Source organism: Antrostomus carolinensis, unplaced genomic scaffold (assembly GCF_000700745.2).
Source record: "Antrostomus carolinensis isolate BGI_N321 unplaced genomic scaffold, ASM70074v2 scaffold15144, whole genome shotgun sequence".
NCBI lineage: Eukaryota > Metazoa > Chordata > Aves > Caprimulgiformes > Caprimulgidae > Antrostomus > Antrostomus carolinensis.
In genome coordinates this window covers 7996-27701 of record NW_010308867.1, presented here as the reverse complement: position 1 = coordinate 27701, position 19706 = coordinate 7996, and the positions used below count along the sequence as shown (strand labels likewise).

Below are 19706 nucleotides of genomic sequence, written 5' to 3'. Positions count from 1 at the left end.
AGGAATTTTTCCATTGGTATCAGTGGGCTTCCAATTAGGTCTGCATTATTGCTTACCAGCTCAGGAGTTGAGCTGACTAAATATGCCAGGCAGGTGTTTAAAATATTACAAAAATAAAACTGTCACTTAAATTTTGCTTGTGAATGAAGCCTTCTTGTTGCCATTCCTTTTCATACAAGAATTTTCACTCTTTATAGATTGCTATGTATTACATTCTCACTCCTGGTGTGCAGCTGGTCTCTACAGTAACAGAAGGCAGAAAACTAGAGTTGTCAGTGCTCTGACAAAGTAACAGCATTGTCTTTTTATCTGTACTCCCCCTACATCCTTCCAAATGAATGCATTTTGTTTGGCCAGTTACATAGAAGGAGGAGCAACTGGTTAAGTACAAGCATGGATGGGTGGGGGTAAACTGCCAATGAGAAGATGACATTAAAAGGGAAGCTATTTCTGGATTAGTAGTATGTTTAATTTGATTTCTCCATCTCATGGGTCTTTTTACTCCTCAGAAGCGAACATCCACTGGCTCAACTGTATTGCCACTCAATCATGGAGCATCATCATTTTGATCAATGCCTTATGATCCTGAATAGTCCAGTGAGTGCCACATTTTTGTCTATGCTGAAGGAAACTATTCCCTATTTTACTTTTTATTTTTAGCTTTTGGATAAATTCCCACCCTTATACATTCCTAAATGATCTTTATTCCTTTTTGGGTAAAGAAAGCAAATGCAGCAGTTTTGAAATCACAGTTCCATTGCTGAGGGCCACCAAACCTTTCCAAGTGTTGCCCGATAAGGGAAGCCTTGCTAATATCCTTTTTAGTACCTGTTGCCTTGGACTGAAGGAAACAAAAGGCTTTGTTGCCATTTTCATGACCTCTTATGAACCACCAAACAAATGCAAATCCTTGCTCTTATTTCAAAAAACATTCCTGCCTACACATACACAAAGCAGTGCTGATGAGACCAAACCAAACACTGCTAATGTTGACATTCCAAAGTGAAGCCAAACTTAAGTAAATACACAAATAAAACTACATTCTTCTTGTTTTATGTTATTAACTAAGACCAGTTATTCAGCATGCACAGTCATTTCAAAGCAGTGCATTTCCACTGTTCATTTAGTGTCACAGATATGGTAGTTCTGGCATCCTTTGTGCTGTAATGATTCTTTCCTATTCAGACAGGAAAATATGAAAAAACTTAGAGGCAAGTTGCCATTTCACCAGTTCCATAGTACTTTGGTTTAACATTGGGCTGCTGAGATTATATTTCTATGTAATAGCTTGTTATTTATGTTGTGTATAAAAGGAACATATTTTCATTTACATGAGGTGTATAGACAGGTACTGAAATCTATTACAGTTCCTCTGCTTTGGGGAGGTGGGGAGGAGGAAAGAGAAATGCTACGATAGGGGTGGTGGCATGTTTAATTGTGATGAATGAAATGGATTTAAAGGCTTTGATGTTGCTCTGTTTGCAGTTTCATTTTGTAATAGCCAATTTTGATGCTGTTGCTGTGTGGCTTTCTGCTATTACTCCAGAAGACTGGGATTTTTATTTTTAAATTGAGGGATCTGCATAAGGAAGCAGGGTATAAGAATGACAACAGATACCAGCAAGCATCTTGTATTGATTTAGTATTTAAGACACATTTTAGCAAACTGGTGTGCTCTTGCCCATTTTACTGATAACACTGGTTTTGGTTTTTTGTAAAGGGAAATCAGATTCTCAGCAGCCTTTCCATTGAAGAATACAAGGCCACGCTGAAAATGATAAAACAAGCCATTCTTGCCACAGACCTAGCACTATATATAAAGTAAGTCAGAAGCACATTTGCCAGATAGTCATTGCTGGATGTTTGGATTGTGTCAGCATGCTGCAAAATCTTTTGCTTTTACTTCTTTTAAAGGAGGAGAGGAGAATTTTTTGAACTTCTAAGGAAGAAGCAATTTAATTTGGAAGATCCTACACAGAAGGAGCTATTTTTGTAAGTAAAAGCAGAATGATTAAGAAATTAATATTATTAGGTACCAAATTTTCCAGGCCACGTTGCTGTGAATTTCATTAAAAGCAGCAGATCCATGTGCCCCGGGCACGTACAAACTGGCACTGGTCACTGAATGCCTCCCTGGCTCTGAATTACTAAGTCTACAACCTGTATCATAAAATTTATTAAGCAGCCCATGGAGTTACATGAGCATTTCTGTTCTCCCTAAAGAGCGTAGCATTCCTGTCTAGGTACCATGTTCTTTTGCTGTTGATACTTTATACTTAAATATTGAATTGCTGATACCAATAACTAAAGATTCAAGACGAGGAGTTTGTTTTGAAGCTGATTCCTTGCTGGCAGTGAAGAAAAAAGATTAAGAATAGAGACACATATTGTACTGCACAGCTACAGAAAAGCAGGCTGACATAGGCTGTCTCAGAAAGGAAGGATGCTGTATTTCAAATTCAGTGCCTTTAAAAACCAGTCTAATTTAGTCATATTCTGTGTCTATTCCTATTTCAGTCCTTGGCCCTCATGCTGTCAATAACGATGACAAAGCAGTCACTGCTAATGTCAGAAATAAATAAATGTGCTGTCTGTCCAGTAGCAAATAGAATGAACCAGTTCATTTGATGTGAACACACCAAAGGAGCCAGTCCAGATTTGCTCATTTCTGTGTGCTCATTTCACACAGGTGAAAGTCTTACCACATCATCGAGCCTTGGATACCTTTACAACTTTGCTTTAATTTCACTTGTTTCTCTGACTTTGATGTTCCTTGAAGTTTTATCTCCTATCTTACAAGTCACTTGCTGGCTATATACACTTCACAATCCAGTCATTCATAGATTTCTTTCTGTTTTTTTCTACAGAGCAATGCTGATGACTGCTTGTGATTTATCAGCCATAACCAAACCATGGCCAGTTCAGCAACGGGTATATGCTTAAGTTTAAGATTTACTAAATATAAACACTATGTAACAGCTTCTGCTTCCTCCATCCAGTCCTTATTGCAAAGGCAGTGGTGGAATGCAGAGCCTCAGGAAGCAGTCCTTCAGAGTGCTGTATGTGGACTGAAGACTTTCTCAGGTCTTTGTAGCCAGATCAGTGCATTTAGCTATGTCACTATGTTAGCAGTAATCTGAAGGTAAATCAGGAATCTTTGCTCTTTCCAACATTTCCATGTTACTACAAGGCAGTCAACTGATACAACAGACTAGTACCAGCTGACCTTTTTCTGTGTGTTGACCATTCCAACTGTTAGCAGTGGTAAGACGCCTATGTGCCATTTTATTCACTTTGCTTTGTCAGAGTAAATATCAGCACATGCAGGCGTTTTCTTTGTCCACAGATTTGTGCACAAAGAATTCTAAAAGCTAGCTGTTAAGCTGGGGAGTCTCATTATGGAGGATCCCCATTCAGTACATCCTAAGGAGAGATAGGAAACAGAAGAAACAGTTTTGATGGTAGGTAGCAAGCAAACTTTCAGAGTTTTCAATGTGTGAAATCTCTTACAGATTGCTGAGCTTGTAGCTACTGAGTTCTTTGATCAAGGAGATAAAGAGCGGAAGGAACTGAACATAGAACCAACAGTAAGTGGCATGCTCATTCAGAATCACCTCTTTCAAAATGGCTTCTAAAAACAGCACTCCACATTCCTTTCAAAAGCCAAAATTTCTCCCGCTGACCAGAATATAGGACCTGGTCTCCTTCCCTGTCTTCCTAGTAGTCCGTCTTCTTCTGCAGTTCCCAAACCCAACAGTGTGTCATTATCTCTGAGCCAGAAGAACAGACATTATTTCTTCTAAATCGGTGTTACTAAATTGTCTAGAAAATACATTCTCTAAATTGGTACCTATTTGCAACCCATCTAAAACCAGTAAGCTTGTCTATTTGTCTAGCTATTTGGGCTCTATCAGTCCAAAGACAATCTCCTAAGGTTAGTCATGCAGTAAAATTACCTGCACTGTAACACATGTACTGATACCCTGCTGTGCTGAGCTTGATGTGCTTTCTAAGATGCTGCTTTTTAATTCTAGCCTCTTTGGTTTTGGTTGTTTTGTTTGTTTGTTTGTTTTTATTTAATGTATTTAAACACAGAGCTTGTTTACTTCTTATCTGCAGGATCTAATGAACAGAGAGAAGAAAAATAAAATTCCCAGCATGCAGGTTGGATTCATAGATGCTGTTTGTTTGCAGCTGTATGAGGTATGGTGCTTAGCAAAGAATTGTAAATAACTAAAACCAGAACTGCTCACTGTAGCCTCTTATAGATGCAGATTTAAAATTAGAACAAAAATCTAATAAAAATCTAGTCCCTTAGTTAAAAAAGATTTTTTTTGTTATGTATTACATGTGGTTCATTATTCAGTTGAAGAAATTATTATTTTAGTATTTATCTTTAATGGTACATTTGTCTGATTAATGTATTTTGTTATAATTTTTTAAAACCTAGTGGTAACTGTTGTGCTCTGTGCACTTGGTGTTAGATCCCTGGGTTACATTCTGGACTCCAGCAGCTCCAGTAAGATGCTATGAGCATCAGGGAAAGTCACAGAACTAATGCTTTGCTATCTAGGAGAAGAATGGTATCCATGTAGTGCATTGACAAAAAGTGTTGTTTAAAAGTTTTAAAGAATTCAGAATTCTTCATGCAAAAGATGATACACTACATATAGAAATTTAACCTGGTTTAACACTTCCCATTCCATTTGTTTTCTTCCTCTTTCATGACACACAAAAGAAGTGCATGAGAGAATTCACTGAAATGTTTTTCACCCTGGTTACAAACTGCATAAGCAGATACTTGGTCAGATATAGTGTGAAACAAAACATAATCATTTCTGATTTTTTTTTTTTTTTAAACCAGTAAAGCACTAGAGTGAAAGCCTGTGCACTGGTACTGTAGCAAATATTTTACAGGAACTGAGGGGAGAAAAAGACAGGTGAGGAACAGATAGCCTAACTCTTACAAATCTTCCAGCGAGAGGAACAAGGTGATTACTCAATTTTTTTCCCCTCTTACACAGTAAACTTTTCTAAAAATAATCCACATCCACCAGCTGGAAGGAAACAAAGATGGAGGAAGGAGAGGGAGCTACTAGCTGCTGCCCCTTAAACTCACATGTTTCTGTGGTGTAGAAACTGTTTGTCAGGAAAATAAGGCAGCCTTTGCTAGGAAGCCTCAGAAAACTGTCTCCTGTAGGAGGTAGGCCATTGAGAGAAACCTGAGTATCTGTGGAAAGGTACAGACTATACAAACAGAAAATTCTTTGAACAGTACACCTGAGCAGGTTTGAATGCCCACAGCTCCAGAGCCTGTATGTCTATATGTTTTCTTGTTAGGGGCAGGGTTTACCTTTCCATTTATGAACAGCCCAGAAAATTGTCAATTATGGGACTTTATACAGACCAAGAGTATGCCAGCACGTGCCCTAACGTGACAGATAAGTGAGTGACTTGCCTGCAGGGGCAGAGAGCACGGAAGAGGATGGGGAGCCTCTGAGGAAGTGACAAAACCTGTAACAGTACTGGCAAATCCAAGGAAGGGGCTCTAGTTTGAGCTGATCCAGTGTTTGTTTATTTTGACTGGAGTACAAGTAGGGATACCAGTCTATGATTCTATTACATTACGTGCTTACACAGACTTTTGTTTTCTTCAACGAGTAATAAATGGTAAAACGTATAAACAACTTCAATGTTACTTTGAAAATGGAAAACACAGTTTGCTCTCCAGTGTTCTAATGCTATAAAAGCAAACAATAAACAGGGTTGTAATGACAGCCTTTTCACCGTTGTTAGCTTTCATCCAGTCAGTAGGAATTTGACACACAATGCAAACACAGATGAGATCCCAATACAGCACTGCAAGTATGTGACTTACCATGTTATTCAGAGCAGTTCAGATCCCAATGACCTGAAGTTTTGTGGCTTGTGTTAGCTAGGTAACCTGTGCAGTAAAACTGGATGATTTACAAGTCTTCCCTTTAAGTTCAGAAATCTGAAAAAACAAGAGAAATTTTTTTCACTCTCCACGTTTTTTAATTGAAAAAAGTACCATTTAGCAGTTTTAAATGCTGTTTAGATATATTCAAATAAATAAAACAGGAAAATCCCAGAGACATTTCACAGCCTCATTCTTCTTATAGTGGTGTAAATCAAGCATAATTTGATTAAGTCTGCTGGAACTAATGAAGCAGCCTATAAAGCCAGAAGGAACTACAAAGATTTATACAAGCTGATAATTCACTAGGATCCCTATGTAAAGTTACAGGATGATTAAGACATTGCTACCTCCCATTATTTTAATGAGACCTGAATTCCATGTAAAAGTCTGACTGATTTTATGTTTTGTATAGTGACCAGCAGAGGGGCCAGGATTCTTCTCTTGTGTACTTTGCAGTCAGTCACAGTAGCTATAAAATCAGTGGGCTGAAACACTCCTTCCCACACCTTGCTGTCCCACGCTGCCTAACTATTAAACTCCCACTTTACACTTCTGAATAGCGTGACTTCATTCCAAAAGCCAACAGAACCATTTGTGCAAGTAAGGATAGTGAGAGGATACATCTTCATCACTTCCATCAGGAAAGAAAAACATAAAAAAATGCTTATGAGTTTTCTTTTATTTTTATTTTTTTTCCCCAGTTCTGTATTTAAATATCAGAATCCAGGTTTCCTTCACTCTGATATAGTAACACAGCCATATAATGAAAAATACTTGATTGACTTCAGTCACAGTTACTCTTAAAGGGCACTAAGCGTCAAATGTAATTTATCTATCATGTGCTAACTGTCTTGAATTCAAATATTTTGGGAGAGCCCCTCTGAATCAGTTGATACACCGTCAGTGAATATGGTCCCATTGACTATCCCTGCTCTGTGTGTGATTACCAGTCCAAGGTCATCCTTATGACAACCTTGCTTTGCATTCAAAGGACTGGCCTGCAAACGAAGTCCATGCATAGTACTTCACTAGGAACACCAGACAGGTCACTTGTGCATAATACAACAAACATCACGGTTCCTTCTGCACCTATGTATCAAGTGCTGTGTGGACACTGCCACTCAGTCTAATCTGCACTAATGCCAGGTAATTGTGTTCACGTTTGATCACAGAATGGTTTGGATTGGAAGGGACCTTAAGATCATCCAGTTCCAACCCCCCTGCCATCAGCAGGGACACCTTCCACTAGATCAGGTTGCTCAAAGCCTCATCCAGCCTGGCCTTAAACACTTCCAGGGAGGGGGCAGCCACAACTTCCTTGGGCAACCTGTTCCAGTGTCTCATCACCCTCACAGTGAAGAATATCTTCCTAATATCTAATCTAAACCTCCCCTCTTTCAGTTTAAACCCATTTCCCCTTGTCCCCTTGATGTGCAGCAGGAAGCCTTCCTTGAAGTTCAGAATACAAGTTCCATTTCAATTATAGACAGACCTTGTATTTCAGTCATTCTGGTCTCTCTCATGGTCATTTTTTAAGAACACTTCTTTTGTTGTTAAATGTAATCTGTTTTACATGTTCTTAATTTATTTCAGGCCCTAACGCATGTGTCAGAGGCCTGCTACCCTTTACTGGATGGCTGTAGAAAAAATAGGCAGAAATGGCAATCCTTAGCTGAACAACAAGAGAAGAATCTGATTAATGGAGAAAGCAGTCAAGCCAAACGGAACTGAGATGCTGGTTTAACAACCACAAACTTACGTTCACGTAGAAGACATAGTAACAGGGGAGTACTGCATTTTGCTAAACACTGTATGAATCTGGCTTATGTTTTGCCACTGCTGTGTTATTTTTCCACCTTTCAAGATATAACGTGACCATGTATATGCCAAGGTTATATAAAGATAGTATGTTTATTTAATTACATCTGATTGAGACGGGAAAAGATCTGCAAGGGTAGTTTTTGCTACCCTATTCCACAGGAAGGTAGGAGTGCAGTTACTCAGCTGTCCCCGAGAGCCTATTACTTTAGAGATGTATATAGTTGTTTAGTGATCATGTTGTGGCCAGTATCTTAAAAGACTACTGCATTTCGCACCTTTTTTCCTCTTCCAGTCTTGCTGTGTTATGTTATAAAAGTAAGGAGCAGTCTTGCCTGTTTTCTTCACAGAGGTTCAGAGGAAAGATTGGGACTAACTCTGGGGAGCCTCATCCAGCATATACTATGCTAACTTCTTTCAGGAGACAGAACTGGGCTTCAAAGAGAAAAAGCCCCAGAATCTGTGCAATCAGTAGGTTTTTTTTCATATTAGATGAATGTCTTAGCAAAAGTCTTACATTTGGAGAAATTTTTAAAACCCTGTGAATTACTAGGCAATGGGGGTCTTAGGAGTTTTGTGGTAGAAGTGTCATGATTTTCCATGAATAATGGAAACTGCTTGAAGATGGATGAAGTCTCACAACATAACTGACAGGCTGCCATGGAAGAATGGCTCCCGTAGAAAGCTGCAAGAAGCACACAGAGAAATGGAAACTAAACAGGATCTTTTTTATATGCTGGTTTTAACTTCATTTGGAAGTTAACATCATCATAACAAACAGACTGAATCACGGGCAGGAAGAGTACAAGAGAATGTGACTGCAAGAGTGAGAGATGAAAATCTGAATCAGAATGATGCAGGAAAGGCACAATTCTGGTGACTATCAATGACTGATGCTTTAGGCCAGTGCTATTATGAAACAGCTGTGACCACTTTGAAGAAAGTTTTATGTTAACATCTTTTAAAAATAATTTTTAGCATTAATGTCAACAATGATTAATCACAGTGTCTTACAGGAATAGGAAAAAAGAATACTGAAAGCAAAAATAGCCAAGAATGCTACAGGGATTTGCCATTTGTATATGAGGAATTAACATGCAGAAAAGTAAGAAATCAATTAACTTGCACTAGTAAAAAAAGCAACATTGACATGTTATTTAAATGAAGATGACTAATAAAAACTGTTTTGAATTGGAAACCAGTTCATGAAAATATACACGTTAAGACAAACCCCAAAGGAGTAATACAAAGAGAGTGCAATTCTTTGGATAGAGGGGATAAGACATTAATGGCAGCAATCCAAGACTGGTTAGCAGTAGCTGTAACTTTGGCTGCACAGAGACACAGAAATTTTTGTTGTTGGTGGTTTTTGGTTTTGTTTTGTTTTTTTTTTTTAATCTGTAGGAATAATTTTTCAGTTAAAATCAGCAATAGTATTAGGCAAAAGTATTACATTTGGCATTGTACTTTGAAGTGTGAGAGTTCATTTGTATCACAATAATCCAGAAAATTCTAGTTGGAAACTGCAATAAATTCTTCTTCCCAGGAGATTATCAATCCCCCTTTGTAAGAGCTGGTCAGAAAAACAATGAAAACAACCTCTTTTTATCAGTCTCTGCATTTAGATAAACTGTACCAGAAGCTAACACAAGATGTTTTGAAACGTTTGACGATACTGTTTCATAGTGGATTTTGTTTTTAAATGTAGAATAAGGAATTCCGATAGTCTGCAGCATTTCTGCCGACCTAAATTATTTGTCACTGATTAAATCCTATCTCAAACTTCTCTAATGACTACCAGTAATATATTATTGTGGCTGAATCTGAAAACATTTTTCTACAAAAGTATTTCTCCTGATTTTTTTTTCAGCTTTTCAAAAAAAGTATGGAATTCAACAATAATTAAGTATTCCAGGGCTACTCTTATGCAGTGCTCCATATGTGTATTTATGTGCATACACAGTACAACGTATGTATGTGGTATGTCATAGCTATACAGAAAAATGACAGCAGCCAGCCCCCCTAACATCCCCCTGCCCCCCAAAAAAAGTTTTTAGGGTACTTTTTGATAAATACCAAACTTTGCTTCAGGATTTGCATAGTCCTTGTATATGCTTTTCCTTGAACATGTGAGATACTGAAATATAATTATTATGCTGATAAGATCCATATTTAATATAAATATGAATAACATATGTATATAAAGGTGTATTCTTGCTAGTATGGTTAAGACTAGTAATTCATGGTGAAAACACAGCACATCAGCTAGGGTGATATTACAGTGTAGTGACATATCATTTACATTAAGATCCCAATATTTCTTTGCTATATTGTGTGTTCAGCAAAGCTTTATTATGACATCAGTTTAGAACTACTAAAAAGAAGTGCTAGATTCGTACCTTTGACTTGAAAAAAATGGACAAGACATGGCATTTTTTCAAAAGTTCACTTAAAATTAACAGTTAGACAGTATGTGCATATATTTAATTACATATCTGTACACATTTATCCCATAGAATCTCTTCCACTACAAAGATTAGAACATACATAGAAATACAGTTCCTAGTAAATAAACCATTTAAATGTCATACTACACCTGTAGCTGTATGTATTTCTACAAAACCAAACCCTTTGCTGGTTTAAGAAGCTTACAAGCATAGATTGCTGTACTTCATGAAATTTCAGAGCATGATCAAATTGTTTATATTGTGTTTTACTCTGCCTGAAGAGGCAAAGCCAGAGCGTGCTGGTTTTGTGTCATAGCTTTGTGTGAGCTGTTTGCAGAAATTGCTCATTCCTTTCATAACACAGATAGGTGACAATATGAAAAAAACAAACAAAAAAAGCCAGGCTATTTTCTGCCTGAAATTAATTGCCTTCAGAATTCAACATTTTCAAACCCAGCTAGTGGATTACAGCCATGCAGCTGCCGTTAATTTCATCATGAGTTACATATCTAATTATTTTAGTCGGGTCTCAAACATATTCTCCCCTAGCTTACATTGTCTAGCTAAAGCAATCAGTGTGGATTATACAAGAAATATATAAATTTCATATATTTCATATTCATGCTGAAATGGAGTTTATCACTTTGTCAGTTCAGTCTTAAGTCCATTAGAATCATTGTAAAATTTGATATTTAAGTCTTCGGGTGCAGAATTTGTCCCACTAATTTTTAATACTTGTCTCAATGAAGACATCTAAGTTAGTATCCTACTTGTTCTCAGACATGGACATATTTTCTTTTAAGGTCACTCCATAGCACAGTTTAATGCTTAAAGTACACTTTTCTTTCTGTTTTTGATCCCTTTCCAAAAAACCTACTTGGCATACGTATTAACATACACAAAATTACTGATTAACCCTAGCTCTTCTAATTAAAAATAACAGTGAGGCTCTTAGGCTGTAGGTACTTCTTTTCCAACAAGTTAGTCACATGTCCAATATTAGCTGTAGAATGTCTAAGTTTTCTATTATCTCACACAATAAAAGAAAGGAAGGAAAAATAATGTAATGTTGATTTTGGAGATGGCATTGATTTTTAATTAGCAGCAGTTTAAAGTTAAGAGCAGATTACTCTCCTGTCTTCACAGAATACAAGTACAAGAAGGCTGGTGATAAAAGTGCATAACCTATTCCACTGACTGGTCTCTCTTTAGGAGAGGACTGAAGCCTGATTTTATGCATCACCCTCTGACAATGGCATGCATGTAAAGATAAACTTTTGAACTCCAATCCAGTGGATTTTATCTGGCAGTGGCACAAACTGACAAAATCAGAACACTCTCTAATTCATATATAAGATTTTTCAAAATTACTAAGTGACTGATCTTCCAACCCATTATAGAGAAAGATTATGAAGAGTCAGCTCTAGCCCCTTAAAATTAGGGGATGTAGCCTGAGTGATGTGGTTGGTGCACCTTGCAATTATGCATGAGAAGAGAGCAGAGTGTTTTGATGGAAAAATGCCTCACTCATAATAAATTCATATATTTTTTAAAGTTTTATAGAGACCTAGTACTTCAGGCAGATTTATACATTAGCTTTAGTTAGGGGTCTTGTCTCTGTGATGATGTAGTTTCTTCTTCATGTCAAATCACATGCAGTTTACATTCCACAAGATTTCAGCTTTATTTCACAGTTCCCTGCTGTACTTTTTCAGGGACTTGCACTAATTTGAAAGATACACTTAAACATTGGAGCTTGAATAAAAAAAATTAGCTTGGCCAGAGTATGATAAATAATGAGGGCTGGATTTTTTGGTTTGGACTTTCACAGGAACAAGACAAATCACAGAATCTGGCCTGGTGATTAGTGACACTTGCTAAATACAGCAAATTGTGACAGCAAGATATTTTATCTTTGTCATTGCTAGATGAATGGAAATGGCATAGGAAAGTTTATTTTCCACATAAAGAAGTTTGTTTCCATAGAGAAACTCCTATCTAAGTACCACTGTTTGTAAATGTATATTTATATGACGATGCTATCTAATAGCTAGTTCCCACTAGCTCACAGCATGAGCTTGTCATGCCAGGGCCTGTGGCATGCTCAAATGGCCACCTGAAGTCAACTTTATGATTCCCACTTACCTCAGCCGGAATTGGATTGAGCTGTATAGAAAGGGAAAGAATGGGTCAAATCCACCAGTACCACTGTTTGTAAATGTATATTTATATGACGATGCTATCTAATAGCTAGTTCCCACTAGCTCACAGCATGAGCTTGTCATGCCAGGGCCTGTGGCATGCTCAAATGGCCACCTGAAGTCAACTTTATGATTCCCACTTACCTCAGCCGGAATTGGATTGAGCTGTATAGAAAGGGAAAGAATGGGTCAAATCCACCTTTTTTTTTAACCTATAAAGAGGGACCAAACTCTTACCCTTGGTAACACCTGCCTCACCTTTTCTTTGCTGTATTGCTGATGCCCAAGGTACCTTACAGATGTAACTGAAGTTAGAATTTGAGCCCTCTATGTATTCACATGACAGACACCTGCATGTGTCTCTTAAAGAATGTAGTGTGAAATGCACTGTAAATAGTTTTAATATACATTTCTATTATAGTTTAATAAAAATCTTAATCACAGTCACTAGCCACTGAGTTTGTCCATTTGTACTTTATCTTTGAAAAATATTTAAACAAATATATAGTTTCTGGGCACAGTATTTTTGTACTAGGTTAAGGGGGTTACTCTGTATATTATGTTTTGCCTTTGAGCAGTATTAAAGTCTTCTGAATGTTATATGTTCTCGCTTGCTTCTGTCCTGTGACTACTTAGTAAAACTGGTTACATTACTTAAGAGAATCATTAGTCCTACTTACTGTACAGCTGATAGAGAATATAGTCAGGTTGTTTACTATGGTCAAACTGCTGCTTATTATTTCTTCATTCTTCTCTTTGTACTGTTTTCATGCTTTTTAAAATAAAAAGGACGATGTCAAATTTTCGTGTTTGTTAATTAATATTATTGAGGTTGAATTTTCAACACCTCATTGTTCCCTGATTCAAGTAATTGCTTCTGTAAACTTATATTTTATAATAACTTCTCTAGGTCCTAGAAATCCTGAAGAGAAAAAGTTCACTATGAATATCAAGATACTTGTATTACAAGTATTACTGAAATGAGTGGTAAAGTACTTCTCGTTTAAAACCAGCAAAAATTAATTCACTGCTACTAACCACCAGAGAGCACTGCAGCTACACTTGTTAGGAGCTGTCAGAAACCAGTTTATTTATTGGATAAATAGAAGTGGCAAATACAACTGTTATACAGATCCATCCTCACCCTCTGCCCCCAAATATCAGTTCCTGGGGTAGCATGTAAGAGAGATGGAAATAATCAACCCAGTGACCTCAAAACTGTGAAAAAAAATATTTTTTTACAACAAAAGCCTCATCATGTGTGAACTGCTGATCCTAGAAGTAATTCTAGACCAACGAGCATCTTAGCAATTTCTGTTCTTTGTCTCTTAGGTTCTCCACAGCAACACTTCTGGCCTGACTTTTTTTAGCTCTAGGCAAAACCAAAAAGTATGTACATCCCTGACAAACAACAGTCTCATTCAAAAAGTTATGAAGGGCCAGATTTAGTTCAGCACAAAACACAAGCACTGTTTGCTTGAACCAACTGCAATTTATGAGTGCAACTGAACAACTGTCTATGTATATCTACATAGATCAGGTAACCACGTACTGTTGGGACTACAATCTTTCCAGCCCACTCACCAACCTAGTCATGCTCCTGCTTAAGTCTTCACTGGCCTAGTGAATGTTTGAATTCATGTCTGAGAAGTGGCACAGTTTTCAACAGGAGTACAGGAATGCATGTCTTACACAGCCCAGAAAAGAATAACTTTGAACAAGGGCATTTTTATTGAAGAGGTGAAAGAGAGTATCACACTCGGTCTTTCACATCTTGCACAACTACGAGACCTTTTTAAGAAATGCAAAAGACAATAGCTCCTTCCTCTAGCCATATTTTTCTAACAGTGGTGACAGCTATTGCTGGCATGCATTTCACATTCCTGGGAACTCTCACTCATTCAGATTTTTCTGTAATAATCTGTGTTTGTTACAATAGTAAGCTTTAGGATCTACGTTTGTAGAATCTGACAGCCATTGAGTTTTTCAGCCCTTCGGAGGAGAGTAGCATTTCTTAGCACGTACAGCAGTTTAGAACTTCAGTTTCAGTCGAAACATGTCACAAGTTACAGTAAATTTTCAGTATTTCCAGCTCAGAATTTCTCAAAATACATGGCTGCTTGTTTTCCCCTCATTATTGCAAAGCTCTTGTTTTATTTAACACATAAATTTATTTTTACACTTTCTGAGAGACCGAACTGTTCTCCAAGCAGCTGCATTATTTTCTGTTCTGAATCAGTACTATCAAGTAAAAATAAAATCCTTTTTCTTTTTTTTTCTGCTGAAATATGAGGATAATCAGTTCAGCCACATCCTGCTCCTGCCCACCCAGTGGTTCATAATGGTTGATACAGATCTCTACTTTACACGGGTTTCTTTTGTTTAACATCATCAAAGATCTTTAACAAAAACTAGGAGTAAAAACTCTGGTTAAATCATACCACAATCCTTTTTTGTAGTAGTTAATCAAGTCACTGCCACATTATTTTATAATATATATGGCTTTTAAATGGAAAGGAAGTTCATTTTACAGATAAGTAGAGGGTTAATTTGATCAAGGTCACACTGAAAGTCCATTTCTGAGCTGGAAACAGAACCAGGATCTGGGTATCTGTTCTACTTCTGTGTGAGACATGAACTACAGAATGTTTTGTCTTGAAGCCATCTTCTCCTTTTGGCTATACAAACATTTAAATATCTGAGCTATATAGGGTGCTCTCTTACTATTATGCAGAGCTTAGAAGAACTCTTGAGGGTCACTATTTTGCAGATGAGATTACATTCAAGTCAGTAGCCCAGATAATCACAATAATCTTTGGTGGAGTTTGGAGGTACATCAAGAGCAAAAGTGTATGATGAGTAAATGGCCATATAAAAATGAACTAAAAGTGCAGCTCCAATTTTGGAGAAACTGAAAAGACCGATGCAGACTTTCAATACTGTACATTGTTCGCTCCTTGGACTATAACTCAACCCCACCCTTTGACCACATTTCATATTCTGAACAAAAAGAAACTACTTCCCCTAAATCTGCCTGCTACCAAGTATTTGCCTGGAAAACACTGGAAAAGAGTATTAAGATATTCATTTAAATACTTTAGATAAGCCTGACAGAAAGCCCTGTGGGCCAACTGACTTATCGGTCTCTATGTGACAAGTGACAAATGGCACTAATACTCAAAGATACATATAACCTTCACTGGAAAAGCACACATTTTTATTGGCAATTGTTCACTGTCACCCTCTCTGCATTGAACCTAGGCTAGATCCTACTATTCTAGGTAATCATAGAATCATAGAATAGTTTGGGTTGGAAGGGATGAGGATGAGGAAGGGACCTCATCCAGTTCCAACCCCCCTGCCATCAGCAGGGACACCTTCCACTAGACCAGGTTGCTCAAAGCCTCATCAAACCCGGCCTTGACCATTTCCAGGGAGGAGCATCCACAGCTTCTCTGGGCAACCTGTGCCAGTGTCTCACCACCCTCACAGTGAAGAATTTCTTCCTAATATAGGATTCATTTTAGCATGCAGGAATGGATAAAGTAAATAACAGAGTTGCTATTGCTTGAAGAAAATCCTGCATTTCGTTTCTAGATTTTTGTAACCTGGAGCTCATTAATGCGCATGGACTTCAGTTCTCTCCAGTAATCACCTCCCAAAAACATAGAGTGCTTTATGGATCTGAGCCATTACATAGAAATAAAAAAGAAGCATATACAGACACTTACAAGTAAGTTTTAAGATCCACAGCCCACTACTAACTAATCAGACAAATGGATCTATACTCACTGGAAATTTCTAAGTAATCTTCAAATGTTGAATCTTCATGTTAAACAGACTGTGTATTAGCAGCACCCAGGAGATTCCCCTTGAATCAAAATAAAACCAGAAACTTAGCAAACAGGGAGCTGGAATAAGAAAAAAGTCTCCCTCATTTATGATCTAATCCTGCTGCAATACAACATCCAATTGCAATATGTACTTTGAAATTATTTATCCAAGAAATGGCATTAGTTAGGCTCCACTGAGCAAACTGTTGCTAGGCCACCCACAGTTATGCCAAAGTTGGTTTTACTAGCACAGAATTACCTGTTTACGGTATCAATGCAAATGTGAGTAATATGTGGTTTAAATGCTTAGTAAAACTTCACAATAAAGGATCCAGAGGCATTAAAATCATTTAAGTGCCCAACCATCTTTGCCATCCATCCCACAGAAGAATCATGCAGTACAAAACATGCATAAACACTGCCAAATCAGTTCATAATTACCTGACAGAAACCAGCTAATATGTATGGTTTTGAGAGGGAGTGCTCTCTCTCTCTCAATATATAAAATTATATATAATAATATTTACAGAAGTATATTATGTTTATGCTGGCACCAAACCATTATGGTAATGGTTCTACTGTCCTACCTAAATTTAGGCAGGACAACTTGAAGACAAGCCACAAAACAATAAATAGGATAGACAAATAAAAGCCACAGCAAAAGAATTTTTGTCACCCTGATCTTTGGAACCTCATTGTCAATTACCATTATAATACAGCTTGGTATTATCATCACAGACTGGCACGACAGAGATTGGCACAACCATATAAGTTAATCATTTATTTCCATCCACCTCATTTAAAGATCAAACTTCAAAGTTAATAGGTTTGTCCAATTTCAGTGTTCTGAAGCTGGCACATTGAAGAAAGCCACAAAGCCAAGGATACGTACCCTTAGCTTTCATGCATGACTTTCATGAAACCAGCCATACTGAAAAATAAGTTTTGCAATGCACCGCCTAAGCAAAAATTGTAGTTTTGAAAATCACACAAGGAAGAGGTAGATAGAAGAAGGAAAAAGGTTCTGGAATATTCCAACATTAAAAAAAACCCAACCCTATAAAACAATTAATTATAAATTCAGAAGGAAACTTAGCTTTTAGAGGAACTCAAAAGAATAAAGTGTTTCTCGTATGATTCTAGGACATGTAAGAAAACTGAAGTCAGATTTTAGTGCGTTCATACTGCTAAGTAACTCATGTAAATTGTGAGAGATTCAAAAGATGTCTGCTTGTTCTAGCACTGCCATTCCATTAGACCTCAGAGCAGAGCTGTGCTGTGCTGTCAGTGCTCCACCAACGTAGAGACACCATGAAACTCATAAATACTGACGACCTGCGGAGATTCTTACTTAACTGACAGATCTGTGGGGCTAATCTGAACGTGATCCTAAGGATTCATGCCCAGAGAAAAGAAATGTGAGGGAATGGAAAAATGGGACAGAAATGGAAGAAACAAGCTTTGATGTGAAATTCAGGACCCAGCTACTCACTGCTCCCACGGTGTAAAGGTTTGGAGCTGGCTGGTTAGCCTGACTTCTGAGGGAGAGCAAAGAATCACAAGGGGGGAAAGGCAAGTTGTAAGATAACCGACTGGGAAAGCACATCTGAGAGATCGTCCCGTTAGCTGAGGACCTGCTCCAGAAGACCCTCCTCCTTTATTAAGGTCCAGAAAAACAGATGAAGTAAGTTTGATTTAGAAATTCATACTTAACCTGCAGAATGTCACTGCTCTGGATTATTTTTTCAGAGGTTAAGAAGGCAGACTGGATTCAAATGAGGAAAGTTTTCAGTAAATGAATTCGGTTTAAATTTATAAACACTATTTCAGATACCTTAGCATTTCTTAAATTAAATTAATCAGCACATTATTGGAGAGAATGCAGAACCCACCTAAAAAGTAGAAAAGCTTTCTTGGAATGTTCCAAATAAAAGGTCATTTCCTATTTGTTATATTTCATATGTGCCTGAAATAATGTGAGTAATTCACATTATTTCAGGCCTCAATTTTCTACTGGAGACAACAGAAGTGTTTCAAAAATTGCATCACTGTCAGAAAGAACCCTTCTGCGAAGAGTGTAAAAAGAGTTAATAATTTTGTAAAGCAACAATAAATTGGATGTTCTATAACCAGAAACCAGGTATAGATTGACAATGATAACTACAAAGGTCAAGACACACTCCAATGCAATAAAAAGAGATAATCTGACTCTAACAGAACTCATTTTGCCCATTTTCTGAGCTGGTCAAAGGGCAAGATGGGCATCTGCGATTAGCACAGCACTGGGCTATGACACCGAGTTTGGCTTCAGCACCATGCTAACACAACTACTCACCTTCCATTTTATAGCTGGCTGATTGTTACGCAGTTCCAATTGCAGGGGTTAGCATGTATATATTGCCCTAAATCAAATCTCTTCCCTGTACATAACAATGCTCCAGATCACAGTGAGATGCAGTACCTCAATTTTGTCCTTCACAAAGGATGTTAATTCTGGAATTCTAATATTTTTACAGAGGCAGGATTTTTTTCCTACCAACATTATGCCTATTTCTTTACAAATTTTATTTTACATCTTTTATGTGAGTCAAGGTGATAAAAAAAAAAACAAAAAAAAAAACCATGTGGAAAGAAACTACATGTTAAAACTACACAATGAGACCTAAAAGGTGACGTTAAATAGATACTGTGAGGTCCTTCCCTCACTGCCATAACGAGCAAACAGCCTGAACACCCTCCATCTGGCAGGCTTCTTTATCCTGCAAGAGAGGAATACAAGAGGTAGGAAGAGGAATGAAGAGGTAGGTAGTACAGGAAGAGTGGCAGGCTCTGCTTCTTCCCAGTCTTAGAGACAAAAAAAGCATTTCCAAGATGGAAGACCATGGCTTTGAGGAAGGTGAACAACAGCAGCTGCAATGGTGGAAGACAAGAGGACAAGCTGCAGCCTGAAGAGGACGTGTCCACAACCCCAATCCTTGTCACTCACAGGTGAACCTTCACACACAGAACAGGGACGTGGCTGTGGGTTCCTGCTCTCTCCCAGCTGTGGCTGCACTGGCTCACCAGGTTAGTGCTCCAACATGTTCAGCATGACCCCATGTGGGGGTACTGCACCCTCACAGCAACCATTCCTCTGGCAAATGAGATTCTTCATGTTCTCCTCTCTTCCCCACATAGGCAACACCCTGAGGTTTGAAACATCTGGTGGCTCACTTCAGATGAAACAAATTAGGAAACACTCATAAAAGGAGCTCTGTTGGCAGATCTGAGACAACCTCTGCAAATTACTGCTGGGAGAGTCTTCTTGAACCAGAACAGCTGTAGCTGGAACGTGAGGTGCCCACAGCTACAACAGACTAACCTGCACCAAATGCCATCTTTCAAAAGACCAAAGCGCCTGGAAAAGTAATTTTAACTCTAATGCATGGTCAACTTCTAGCACCCTGCTCTGGCTGCAAGCAGGGCA

The 19706-nt window shown here is 37.8% G+C and overlaps 1 protein-coding gene across 1 annotated transcript in view; it reads left to right on the top strand.

The window, feature by feature from the left end:
- PDE5A (phosphodiesterase 5A) overlaps positions 1–7725 on the top strand; it is a 59766-nt gene extending 52041 nt beyond the window's left edge. Inside the window, exons 16-22 of the mRNA XM_010165929.2 lie at positions 510–597; positions 1721–1821; positions 1915–1992; positions 2868–2931; positions 3513–3587; positions 4120–4203; positions 7535–7725. Coding sequence (XP_010164231.1) covers positions 510–597; positions 1721–1821; positions 1915–1992; positions 2868–2931; positions 3513–3587; positions 4120–4203; positions 7535–7672 — 628 coding nt within the window. The 3' untranslated portion in view covers positions 7673–7725. The remainder of the gene's footprint in view (positions 1–509; positions 598–1720; positions 1822–1914; positions 1993–2867; positions 2932–3512; positions 3588–4119; positions 4204–7534) is intronic.
- The last annotated feature ends 11981 nt before the right edge of the window (positions 7726–19706 follow it).